The sequence below is a fragment of the Cetorhinus maximus genome, chromosome 5, assembly GCF_964194155.1.
Source record: "Cetorhinus maximus chromosome 5, sCetMax3.hap1.1, whole genome shotgun sequence".
NCBI classification, from domain to species: Eukaryota; Metazoa; Chordata; class Chondrichthyes; order Lamniformes; family Cetorhinidae; genus Cetorhinus; species Cetorhinus maximus.
The window spans coordinates 85,538,965-85,552,529 of NC_135883.1; the positions used below are offsets into that span (position 1 = coordinate 85,538,965).

The 13,565-nt window shown below is 45.2% G+C and overlaps 1 protein-coding gene across 1 annotated transcript in view; it reads right to left on the reverse strand.

Moving 5' to 3' along the window:
• Positions 1-13,565, reverse strand: part of LOC144681121 (uncharacterized) — a 36,998-nt gene that overhangs the window by 13,010 nt on the left and 10,423 nt on the right. The window contains exons 5-7 of the mRNA XM_078542851.1: positions 10,053-10,215; positions 2,034-2,192; positions 451-618 (exon numbers count right to left, since the gene is read on the reverse strand). Coding sequence (XP_078398977.1) covers positions 451-618; positions 2,034-2,192; positions 10,053-10,215 — 490 coding nt within the window. The remainder of the gene's footprint in view (positions 1-450; positions 619-2,033; positions 2,193-10,052; positions 10,216-13,565) is intronic.

Consider the following 13,565-nt stretch of genomic DNA (forward strand, 5'->3'; position numbering starts at 1 on the left):
AATGGCCTACTCCTGCCTCTCGTTCGTATGTAAGGCTCTAAAATATTTTAAGATGGAATTGGATAAGTAGTTGGATAGGAATAATGTCAAAAGATACAGAGAAAGAGCAGATAAATAGGATCATCTTCAGTTGAAGAATTAGCATTGGCATAAGTGCTATAGCCAAATGGGAATATATAGGCATAAGTGCTATAGCCAAATTATCTCTTGGTGTTCTGTATTTCTCTAGAAGGCAACCCAAGAGTGCAACTGCATATTTCATGGCTACATTTTTAAAATTAATGTTGATATCATTTCCCAGTTGACAGCAACAAAAGCAGAGAGTGGCTAATTAAATTGTAAAATTATTTTACAATCTGAAGAATGTGATTGGCCTCTTTAATGTAAACCAGGACTGATCAGGTTTTTTATTACTGCAGACAGTGAATAGTTAGATGAAGAAACGGATACCTGAATCTGTAAATCAGTAATAAGGTCAACCAATAGTGCTTTGTCCCTTTGCAGCTGGACGTTCTCTTCTTCACCACTTACAAATCTGTATTCTGTCTCAGCCACACGACTACGCACAGTGGCCTCATTCAGTTCAACATAGGTCTTCCCTTGTTCAAGGAGCAGAATCTCAGGGAAAATGTGGAAAACAGAGTTAGAATTACCTATATAGGTTCTGATTTACTTAACCTAACTTACTGCTAATCAAAAATGCACAACATGATGAAGCCATTCATTCAGATACTAATTTTTCAATTTAACTGTAGAATGGTTGAGGATTTCCTCAGTAATCACCTCAACTTGGCCTTAAAAAAGCAAAAGTTGCTGTTTTCCTCACCTTTGATTATATGTTTCTCAATCCACTTTTGGAGTGGAATTAATAATCACAGCAATGCTAAACAGATGAATAATCATAATAGCACTGGACATTATCATGACCCATAATTTCCCAGAACTTCTTGGTGTAATTGTGGCATAAAACCAGCTTTTTCTCAGAAATTGATGTGTACCTGGTTTGGTGCATACAAATTACCTGATTGTTAGCATCATTTACATAGTCCTGCCCCCATGCAATCATATGCAATTCCCACATTGATGTCAGGTGATGCCCTGCTCTGGTGTAGATTTGCTCCCCAACATTTAGGCACAGTATGACCCAAAGTCACCTGCTTCTGGTGTAATTGAGATTTCTGGAGTTTTATAACATTTTTTTTGCAATTAAAAAAGGTTATTAAGACTTATGCTGTTGTCAGTTGTAGTACACTTGAAATTTATTGGATACCCCTGACTCCCTGCACCCCATTCAGGTTGTTGAAGTCAAAAATATGACAGGCTTGGAGACTTGCATTTTTGCTCATCCAAGGAGGTAACTTACCTAATGTTAATGAGGTGAACCATGAAATTCTGAAACAAATACAGAAAATGCTGGGAAAAACTCAACATGTCAGCATCTGTGGAGAGAAAAAAACAGAGTTAACATTTCGAGTCCGTATGACTCTTCTTCAGAGCTGAGTTTTGCCAGCATTTTCTGTTTTTGTCTCAGATTTCCAGCATCCGCAGTATTTTGCTTTTATCTTAGCATGAAGTTCTGAATGCGGCTTATGTCCAACCAATCTGGCAGGCATAATGCATCTCCTCTGGCACTGTTCCTGGACCTGAAAATCTGTACTACCTAGGTACTGATCTCAGCTATATAAACATGGTGAGATACCATGTGGAGGCTAGGCATCTCATCACAGGGAAGAGAAAAATTGGAGAGACATTGTTGCCTTTGGGGAGCCCAGGTATACCTTCAATAGTATTCAGTTACACATTGAGATTCATGAAAATATATATCCTCTGCCCTCTGTCAGGTATGGTGCATAAAATGAAGAAATCAAGAAAAAGGAGCCTGAGGCAAAAAAGCATTAAAAAGTGAGGGCACTTTAGCAAATGTTAAGCAGCAGTATACTGCTTCCAGTAAATTTATTTAAAGAAATGTGACCAGCAGAACAAGTTACTATTTTGCATGCATTTTCCATTTTTTTCCCATTAACTCCAACTACCTTTTCCGTTAGTTCCTTAAATGTTCTTTTCTCAATTTCCAGGAGCTCCTTATGCCTTTTAACCTCATACCGCAGTTGTTCTTCTTGGCTTTTTACAGCGATCAGTTGAACTGCACTGGAAGTACGGGAAAAATCTGTCTCTTCTTTCAGCATCCTCTCCTACAACATATCACCCAGGAATGACATTAACAAGCAGCACCATGAATACCATAAAAAGGAGAATCAGAATTAAGTTATTATTTCTCACCATTTGCAATTGAAATTTGAAACTCCCTCAATGCCTTAGGTGGTAAATGTACAATGTGAATAGGTATCAAGGGAAAAAAAAATCAACCCCTTGAGTTAGCTGACCCCAGCTAGAGCAGCCATTTTCTTCCATGTCGTTGGGCTTGAGATCATAAAATCTGCCAGGTTTTCTCATTTTGACAGAAGTCGTCACCACAGTAGAAAGTGTATTAGTGTTAACCACAGGATAGGATTCGGATTGGGCGTAATGCTTCGTGCTATAAAATGGTGTCATGAAAACATGCTTTATATTAAAAAAAATTATTTTTGAATCAACTGGCTGGAAACACCAAATTGATTTTTTAAAAATAACTAAATTTGCATTCAGTGAACTCATCTCTCAGCCAAAATGCCTATACAATTTGCATCACTGTACCCTCCATATTACAAGTCTATTGAGATGGAGTCTACCTGTCTGCAAAAAAACACCAAAGACAATGACATCGCAGGAATTTGAATGAACCACATCCCCTACTCCATTAGCATAATGTCCAGGTACTTGTCTGGGTACTTAAATAGGTGTAGACAAACCCATAATCACTTGGACAATGGGACATTGGTTGAGAGAAGATTCCTAGACATGGGCCTGAATTTTACCCTTGACGGGGGCAATTGGCGGGCCCGCAACTGGTCGGGAAATGGGCTGCCACCCACGATCGGTCCCCAACTGCGATTTTACACTGGCTGGCCAATTAAGGCCCGCCCAGTGTGAAATGCATCTTCCCAGGGCCAGGCAGGGGCAGGGATCCTGTTGGCTGCTGGGTCCAATGGCGACCCAGCGGGTGGTTTAAAAATGACACAGGCAGCTCCTTGAAGGCTGCAGGGAAGAACATATTTTCTGCATGTTGAAGACCGAAGCTATGGCCTCAAGTGCGGCTGGAGACGCCAGGTGGGAGGGAAGGTCGGGTGGGCACTCAGCCCCCAGGTTTTTGGGCAAGTGGATGGACACCCTCGTCCCCAGAGATGGAAGGAGGAGAACACCGCACATGACAAAAAATGCTTGGGAGAAGGTGGCAGCTCAGGTTAGCAGCACACATGGGTGTAGTGTGTAAAAGATTTAATGACCTGCTGGCACTCAGCAAGGGTGAATACCGTGTTGGCATGGATCAGTGTGGAGAAATGTTAAGGTCTGGCCATCCCCCTGTGGAGCTCAGGGGTGTTACAGTCTGAGTGCCAACTGTCAATGATGCCGGAGCTGACCAAGGGGGTGAGCCTGGCTGCTTGGACTGAGGGCCTTGCACCTTGAGGGCCATGACTCTGTTGTGCCCTGCAACGTGTTCCTCAGGTGGGGTTGGCCAGGCTGCACTGGTGCTGGAGGTAGAGAGTGGGCTAATCAATACTCCTCTGTCCTTTCAGGAGGAGATGAGCCATAACAACATAGAGAGGTTTCAGACAGGCAGAGGCCCCCCAAATCTCCTAATCCTTACAAGATTTCAGCAGGACACCTTGGAGCTGGAGAGGCGCCATGCACCTCAGTCAACTGGCGCGGAGAGGCTGGTGTGTCAGACGAAGGTAAGAGTGCAGTGCATAGAGGCGAGAGTTTAGGATGGTGCAAACATTTTTGTCTCTTCTTTGATGGAAGCCACAAAACTGGAGTCCCCATTGATTTATTTGAAAGACGATGGCATCATGATGCAGATCTCCATGGTTTCACCAGGGTGCCTGGCATGCACAGTGACAGTGTGATGACTTAAACTAATGACGTGTCATTGTTCTCCCTTAGATTTGTAAGCACGCACTAATTCTCAGGACCCCAGAGAGCCACCCCTAACGCCAGAGGACCATCGGACTTCAGCTGCACCTGCGTCACACCCGATCTCTGAACCAGGTGCTAGCACAGATACGAGGACCTCGATGGGTGTTAGATCTTCAGCTAGAATGTCAGAGCACAGCGGTGAGGGCGCTTCACACTTGCTTGAGGAGCAGGCAGAGGCAGAGAGTGCCCAGGGCGCCGGCAGTCTGAGGACTGCCGGAGACCAAGACGATGCTGAGTCGAAGGCAGATGATGAGCCTCTTGAGTTGTCCATTAGGCGACAGATGTTGGTTGTCCAGCGGGATGTGCGGAAGGATCTGGAGCAGATCCATGAGGGTATGCATGCCATGGCCTCTGTTGTGGAGCATAAGCGCTACGTTGACCCTCATGGTCGAGCGCACTACCTCCTCCATTGGGAGAGTGGCTCTTGTGGAGAGGCAGCTCCAGGAACAGAATCAGGGGCTCCTGGGGTTTTGCTCAAACCTGCAAGCCCTCACTTAGGCAATGACCTCAGGCGGTCAATTCCAGTGTGGGAGATGGATTAGGCACCCAGTATCCCAGCTAGGTGCCCATCCATCAATGGCGAGCAGGGAGATCTAGAGCGACGTCATGAAGGAGCGTTGGCTCAAGGTGTCCTTGCCTCCCTAAAGGATACAGAGATCTGCCTACATGCCCTCAGTGTTCTCCTCACTATGCTCCTCTTCTGACTTGCTACTGGATTCATCCTCTGTGGCCTGTGGAGCTGCTTCAAGATCCTCTTCCTCCTGTGGGTCTCCTCTTGCCAGTGCCAGATTGTGGAGAGTGAAAAATGCAACCACTATCAGTGACACCCGCTCTGGGGGAGTAGTACTCCCCCTGAACAGTCCAGGCATCGGAAGCGCATCTTCAGGAGACCTATCACTGCCCTTGTGGAGGCATGACTCCTATTATAACGCTGCTCTGCCTCTGTTCTTGGGTGGCGGAGAGGCGTCATAAGTCACCTTTCCAACGGATAACCCTTGTCACCCAGCAGCCATCCATCCAGTCGAGCTAGAGCACTGAATAGCCTCGGCACCTGGGAATGTCTCACGATATAAGCGTCATGGGAGCTGCCATGTGTACCGTGTACAGACTTGCAGAATCTGTGTCCTGTGGTCACACACTATCTGCACATTCATGGAGTGGAATCCCTTCCTGTTAACGAACACACCTGACTGACCTGCTGGCACCTTGATGGCCACATGTGTGCAGTCTATTGCACCCTGGATGCGGGGGAACCCAGCAATCGCTGCAAACCCTCTGGCTCACTCAGCCGGGCTGGCTTCGTCCATACAGAAATGAATAAATGTCATTAACACCTGAACAGAGCTTTTGTCACCAGCTTGACGCAACCGTGGACAGCTGATTGGGAGACTCCACAAAGATTCCCCCACTGGCCCCTGGAAACAGCTGGAGGCATAGAAGTTGAGGGCCACTGTGACCTTCAGAGCCACTGGCATGGGGTGTCCACCCACACAGTTGGAGATGATCTTAGTCCCAATCATCTGACAAATGGAGGTCACAGTCTCCCTGGAGAGGCGAAGCCTCCTTAAGCATTACACCTCAGACATATTGAGGTAGATGCATCACTGCCTGTAAACCCTGGCAGCAGTATAGTGGCATCTTCTGCGACCTCTTCTGTCTTGGGCTACCTGCTGCCCCTGCGCCTCTTGTGTCTGCACCTCTCCTCCCACAGGTCCCTCCCCTGGAAGCAGCATTGGGACACCCAGCCTCCTCTCCCTTCTCTTCCTCCTCAAAGAGGCTGTTTCCAGCAGAGACCACAATCCCCATTACCCATTGCCAGGGTAACAGAAGGCTGCTTGGTACCTGGAAGGGTCCACACAGTCAAAATCCTCCGGGGACCTTGGAGACACCAGTGAGTACTGAAATGAAGCCTAGAAATGCTAAGAAGGAAGTTCAGAACAGAAATGAAGCTGTCAAGTTCAAATAAGCAACCAGCAGCAAACTTTCGCCTAAACTCTTCGCTACTGACACTGGCAATGCTGCTGACCCTTTGTATCCCACCCTTTGATGAGGTTTTGAAAAATTTGGGATGCCCGCCTGCCTGTTTTGCCCATGTGGCAAGCACAAAATCATATTGGCAACATAAATCGGGTTCAATTGGTGTTTTTAATGGCTTTAAGTGGCCTTTTAATTGATGCTGGCCACAGCTCTGACACCTGTGCGCGCCTGCTGACCTGAAGATTGTGCAGGATGACGTCAAGACACACGCCTGATGTCTTCCCACCCTATTTTATGCCCGATTGGGTCGGACACCCACCCGCATGTGAGGCATAAAGTTCTGACAATGATCTAATCAAGTTACAATTGGAATACACTGGCCGTTACCTTATTTGGATCCTTGGGCAGTTGGAGAGGGAAGGTCACATGTCAAGCCAACTCTTTGTGGGTTTAAGCATCTACTTCTTTTGCAGAAGGACAAGCAGCCGAGATGCTGAAAGAACAAGACCCAGCATGGGTTTCTTCCTCCCTCTCTCTCTGCCCAACTTGCAAGCTTTTGAACCCTGTCTGCTGGTTGTGGCTAATCCAAGTGCTGCAGACTGAGCTTTTTTGAAAAGGATGCAACTCGACTCTAATGTCTCCAGAAGAAGATAAATCATCCATCTGCAACTTTAAATCACCCCCACACCGGAAGCATCAAGGCCACTGAGTGAAAGCAGTAGGATTCGGCCCGAAGCCAGCCAAGTCACCACTAATTGTATACCACTTTAATGTTTACTGGATTCTAACTTGCTTAATATATACTTCCCCACTCTGTATTCTATTTGTGTGTGAGAGAAAGTTGGAGCGTATTTTATCATTTTACTTGGACAGGGTTAAGTATAATAAAAGCTACCCTCTTTTCTTTGTTGAAACTCAAGAAAACCTGTCTGACTGTGTCTTTTTAAGATCATAGTGCTTAAACAGATAAACGCTCGCTGAATTGGCAAGTAATCCGTTCTAACAAAAAACCTGTTGCGGTCAAACGAGGAGTGAGAAAAGAGGGGAGCCATTCGATCCCTCCTCACCCGATCGCAACAATAGTCTCCTGACACAGACTTCTATTTGGGCAAAGTGCTGGGGACTAACAGAATTCATGGAGCCATATTGTAGTATGAATCATTGCCCCCAGAAGAGAAGGCAAAATAATTTAAATAAAAATACATATTTAGGATGGGGATAGGATGCTGCTAGCAAAGGACCAGAATTTTGAAGCTCAATACAGGGTAGGACTGGCTGCCCAGGAATTTTTCACTGTTAGCCTGTGTACTGGTTTGCCAGCACCATTGCACCCCTATTAAGGCCTTTCTACCACACCAACTGGAATTTTCGTGTCGGCAGAATGGCCCCTTGCCGTGGCCGATGCACAGCCAGTGAGAGGAGGTGGCCTTTGGGTGGCAGACCAGGGGAGCAATGCTCCAGCAGGCTTTTTAATTAACCCCCCCTGGAACCGACATACAATGATTGCCACATCTGTGCCTGCAGGCCTCCCCCTGGAAGGGCTTCCCCTCCACGAGGAATACCTGGGGGAGAGTTTTTCCTATGGCGGGCTGGGTGGGAGCGAGCGCGGAGCCGATCGCCGCCCACGATCAGCTGCGTACCGCTATTTTACGCGGGCGGGCCAATTAACGCCAGCCCAGCATAATGTGCGGCCGATAGTGCTCAGCGCTACCTGTGCGGGTAGGGGGAGGACTCAGGGGCATGGAGCTGCCTCAGGGAGATTAAGTTGATAATAAAACTTTTTAATAAATAAAATAAAAAATTATTTAAACATGTCCCCTCATGTGACAGTGTCACATGAGCTGAGACATGTTTGTGCAATTTGCAAAATTTATTTATTTATTTTATAAAACCTTCACGCCCGTGGATGAGGTTTCTGAAAAACGCAAAGGCCGCTTGGGCTATTCACATGCGCGCCAACCTTAAGGTTGGACAGGCAGCGTTGTCAACAACTTTAATTACTTTTTAAATGGCCTTAATAGGCCGTTGACAGTTCGGCGGGTGCGCAGCCGCCTCCGACACAGCTCGCCGAAAAAAATATTGAAATGACATGCGGTGATGTCAGGACGCACGCCTGATGTCATCACGCATCATTTTACGCATTGGCATGTCAGGCCTGCCCCCGCACGACGATGGCAATATTCTGCCCCTGGTAATTGTGGCCTCTTTCTAATTTTATATTTTAAAATGTGTTCAGAGGGCACCTCAAGGTGGAAGCTCCTGATCTCTCTCTCTCCCCCACCTACACTAGCAGCTCCCAACTCAGATGATGGGGCTACTGATGTGTCATTGCTGGAGCCCTCCATCCCATCCTACCTTGCATCCTTAACTGGATGGTGAGCACACCTGTGGTCCTTAATTGGCCTTCTACTGAGAAATAGCCTCAGGGGTTAGCTTCCTATGCAATGTGCAGTCGGGTCTCGAAGTTCTCCCAATCCTGGGTTCCTGACCCCAGAAGGAAAATTCCGCCTGATGTCTTCATTTGGTGCCTCAAATTCACATTTGGAAGGCATCAACATTTATCATGGTGCAAAGCTGCACTTTACAAAATTTAGTATCATCACAACTTGCCAAAATGCTTATCCCAACTTCTCCAAATGTTTGGCTGGGACTTAACATTGTGAATGCACCTAATGATGCCTTGTTCCTAAGGCATTAAAGGGCACCTCTTTCCTTTGCAGCACTTGTAAGATCATTAATTTCTTCCTATATTGGCGGGAGTATGCTCGAGAGTATGGAGGTAGCATTTACAGCAGTGTCATCTCCTACCACATAGCATAGGCAGCTTCATTAATTGGCTTTCCATATTCTACACCAAGGATGACATGCGTCCTTTGCCAACTTGGAGTTAATACCCCCACACCATGCTTTGAGGAAATTTGCCCTTCATTTGGTCCCTTTTGAAGGCGCCATTTTACTGGAATTTGTCCCATTAACTCATGCAATTACTCCATGACTCATCACCAAATTAGTTTTCTGAGTCTCCTTCTCTTGCAGCAAAAATACCTGATTATTGGAGAAGACCCATGTCCATATCCTATCCAGCAGTACCCAAATCATCTGACCCTGGAACCTTCGAGCTCACATTATTTGAACATGTTCATCAATTTAACACTTGTTTGCTACCATAAAGATAATATTACATACATCATTTTATCATAATTTATAGACATGCTGAATTATAGAAAACATCTATTTCAAAATGTTTTGTCACATTTCAGAGTTGAAGTGAGAACTATGATGGATGTGTTCATTTTATAATCTGTCTTCTATAAATAGCAATGAGAAGGCTATTGGCCTAAACATTATTAAACCAAATTTTCACTTGTTCTATAAACTATGACACCTCAAATTCAATAGCTTGGAGCCAACCTCAAATTTAATGCATGGTTAACTTTAATCAAATCCAATTGAGGCTAATTACTCAACTGAGAGCGGGATTTTATCCATGGGTTTTGGGATAGTTGGTCAAGTTGGGGTCAGAAGTCTGCAATGTGTGGGAAATAGTCACCCAACTGTGATTTACCCTGAATTGGCCAACTAATGGCCAGAGGGTGGATCTGCTATTCAATTAAGGACAGTGGGCAGGATCTTGCAGCTGGAGGGCCTCCTATTAGCTCTGAAGATTAAGATGAAGCAGGCTGCCTTTCCAAGGAAGTGAGAGGGAGGGTGCCCCAGGATGGAGGCACCTTCTCTCCAACGTCTTTAGCTTTAAAGTAAAAAATCCCCTCAGCAGCCATGTCACCGAGGGTTGGGTGGAAGGACGTGTGGCATGTTGCTGCAGTCGAAGCCAGACGGGGAGGTCCTCCAAACCTGACTGGTGTGCAGGCCCCTGATTTCTGGGAGGGCGTCGCCAGGCAGCTGCCCTGTTCCTCGACTCTTTTGGGGAACTTATCGGGGACTAAAAGATCAGCCTCTGCTTTCAAACGCTGAATTATTACACAAGGTGAATTTCCACATACCCTTTCTAATTGCTTATTAAGCTCAAGAGTCTGTGAATATAACACAGCATTCTCCTTGGTCATAGCAGCACAGTCATCTGCCATTTTGCTTCTGAGGAAGCGGTCTTGCTCTCTCATCACCTCTTTCTCACGGAGTTGTTGGTGAAGATGACGGATCTCATTTCTAGGGGAGGAAAGAACCTTACAATATCTCATATTACACAAATCATGTGACATGTCATCAAAAATATTCTGACAAGAGTAGTCACTAATACCAAGCTCAGACTGGTGCCGCGGGGTTCCCTAAATGCCTTTGCTTATTTCTATCAGGTCACAATTCTACATTATCATTAAACCATCTTCATCTGAATCATTGAGTGAGAAAGCAGCAACACTCCTATCATCAATAGACTGTGAGTTTTACATATGATGGTTAATGGGTAAAAGTCTGATCAGGCTTTTAATTGAAATGATCGTGGGTTGTCTCACTTAAATTTCCAAATAGCCTATAGTTCAGCAGACATGACAATTTCACCCACGTTCCAGTGATGAAAGAAGTGTTGTTGCTATCTCACTTCAAAATCCAGATGAGAACATAGCACAGGTTTGATTCCCCCTTCTCCTCAGTTCTTTATCTAAGTAACATTAAACTGAGACATCTGTCTTTCCTGCCAGAAGGAAAAGAAAACCAAGCAGGATTCTCCTGCCAGAGTAGTATCTCACACCTCCCTGCAGTCGAAGAGTTTCTGCCAGAGGTTTTGAAATGGGCTACTTGCCTGTCATCTCAGCAGAAGAGGCACAGGTCCAGGTGATTGATAACCTTAAAAAAATGTTTTTCCAACCATACTGTATTTAAGAAAGCTTTTGCATTGTATCCAACAGAGCTCTTGTACCACTTATAATCTGATGAGGTAGATGGCATGACCAAACCAGCAACAATTTTAAATAGCTTTGTGTTCCTGTATCTCTCTCCATGCAACATTTTTATTTTACTTCAAACTTGACAGAAAAATGTTGCATAACCAACACACTTTTCTTTCATTTTAAAACAAATTTTTACAATAGTGAAACAAAAACATTCTTTTTCCATATCCTAGTGGGCAATTACAGGTCAAAATTCTTTCTCTTTGTAAATCATTTTCATCCAAAGCATACATGTTATTTCAAAATCTATGGGATGGTGAAAATGATACCTATACAACATAAAATACTTGGTCCAGTGTTGACAAAACAGAAGTAACTTCAACAGTGTTGTGTCTGCTGAGGCCTGCCCAAGGTGATGGTCCAGCATTGAGATAATGTTATACTGACTCCACTGTAGCATCCTGCAACACACACTGCATTGCACTGTTTAATACATGTATCAATATTTAATAGATGGAGCAAAGGGCTGAATTTTACAGCCCCCGCTGACATAGTTAAAGGCTGAGGAGGGCTCGTAAAATAAAACGGATGGCCTGCCCGCTGCTTTCCTTCCCACCCCAACCTGTCTCCCATATTATGGGAGGTGGGTAAGGTGTCAGACAGCCCGCCCGCCCTTGGGCCTATGGAGGCACTTAAGTGACCAATTAACGGCCACATAAGGGCCTCATTCTGCCTCTGCTGCTATAATGCATGTAGCAGGGGATGGCGGAAGCAAGACAGGCAGCCCAGCAGCTTTCACTGTGCAGCAAGCTGTCGGGCAGGAAGAGAGTTCCCTGTGCCCATTGGAGACATCTCCCACCCCTCCAAAATCATTCCCCCACCTCCCCTCCCCCCTCCCCCCCACTCCACCTCCCCAAAAGCCTCCTCATGGCCTGTAAAACACGTTCTCCCCTCGGTGGAGTCTGTGAGGCAGGCTCATCCAAAATCCAGAACTTACCTGAAGTCCGGGATCTATGACACTTCTTCCTGAGGGACTACCGTACGCCCAGCAGAGCTGCTGGCCAATTAGATTGCTGGAAGCTCTCTAGGCGGGACTTCCTCCCAGGTGGGGGCAGAAGTCCCACTCTGACTCAATTAAGGCTGCTCCCAATATCGCTGCATAGCAGCCGGTTTTCAGGTGGGTGGGCTGACCATAGACTTTTCATTCGGGGAGTAGGAACTATGGCACCCCATAAAATCCACCCCAAAGTCCTCCTCTGTGAGTCTGTAGATGGGTATAAAAGGCTCTCACTTTAGCTTTCTCTTCACTTAGTGCATATACAATCATACAGCACAGAAGAGGGCCATTCAGCCTATCATATGTGCCGGCTTTCTAAAAGAGCTATCCAATTAGTCCTACACCCCAGCTCTTTCCCCATAGCCACACATTTTTTTCCTTTTCAAATCCTTTTTGAAAGTTGCTAATGAATTTGATTCCATGATCCTTTTGGGCAGTTAATTCCAGATTATAACAACGTGATGCATTTTAAAAAAAAACTCATTGCCCTTCTGGTTCTTTTGCTAATTATCTTACATCTGTGTCCTCTGGTTACCGACCCTCTGGCCTCTGGGAACAGTTTGCCCTTATTTACTTTATGAAAGCCTTTAGTGAGAAAACTCCTCTTGTCTCTTCGCATAACCGAAGTCCTTCATCACTGGTACCAAACTTGTAAATCTCTTGCATCGCCCCCGAGGTTTTGATAACCTTCCTAAAGCGTGGTGTTTAGATTTGGGCACATTTCTCCAGCTGAGGCCTAATGAGTGATTTTTAAAGGTTCAACATAACTTCCTTACATAGTGCACAATACATTATGAGATTGGTATAATTTAACAGGCATCTCACTCATGCTGGTAGGTTAAGCACATCAAAGATAACATAGATGCTTTACCTATCCTGGCAGTGATCTATAGACATTGGCCGGGATTTTCCAGCCCCGTTGTGAGCGGAGCCTGCCACGGGCGAGGCGGCGCCCCAGCCAGAAGTCTATTAACTTGCGGCGGGACCGGAAGATCCCAGCGGCAGGCAGGTGTGGAAGATATCGCCCAATGAGCGCAACAAGGAAAAATATACTGTGCTACGGAACTGTCATTCTTTTGAAAACAAACACCCGCTCCCTGAAAGATGTTAAATCTTAAAAACATTCATATGGTATTCTCTGCTGGTTAGATTGACTGTAAATAATTCAGCAATGCATTAATGTTCTGGGAAGGTTGATTTATGGATTGTGACAATCCAATTTGCATGTATCAAACAAATACATGTCCCTACAAGGAATAATACACCATTTAACCCACAGCCACTGTAAATCCATAAACTAAATTTTAGTGGAGTAATAAATTTGAATGTTATTACAATAATATCTCTCATCTGAATGGAACCTAATTACCAACAGAAAAATGTTACACATCAACCTCTTACAATTTATTAACTTCCTGGCAAGAAGGTTCTGGCACTTAAGTGTTCTTTTCTTGTCATTTACTGGTTAGCGTTTCCTACTTGATGACTTTAGTATTTGCTCCTTCAAGTAGCAAAAGTTGTAATTTAAGGTTTTAAATTCCTTCAGATCCCAACGACATCACAAATAATTTCCTATTGAAATTGGAATGGCAAATTATGTCATCTGGGCAGAT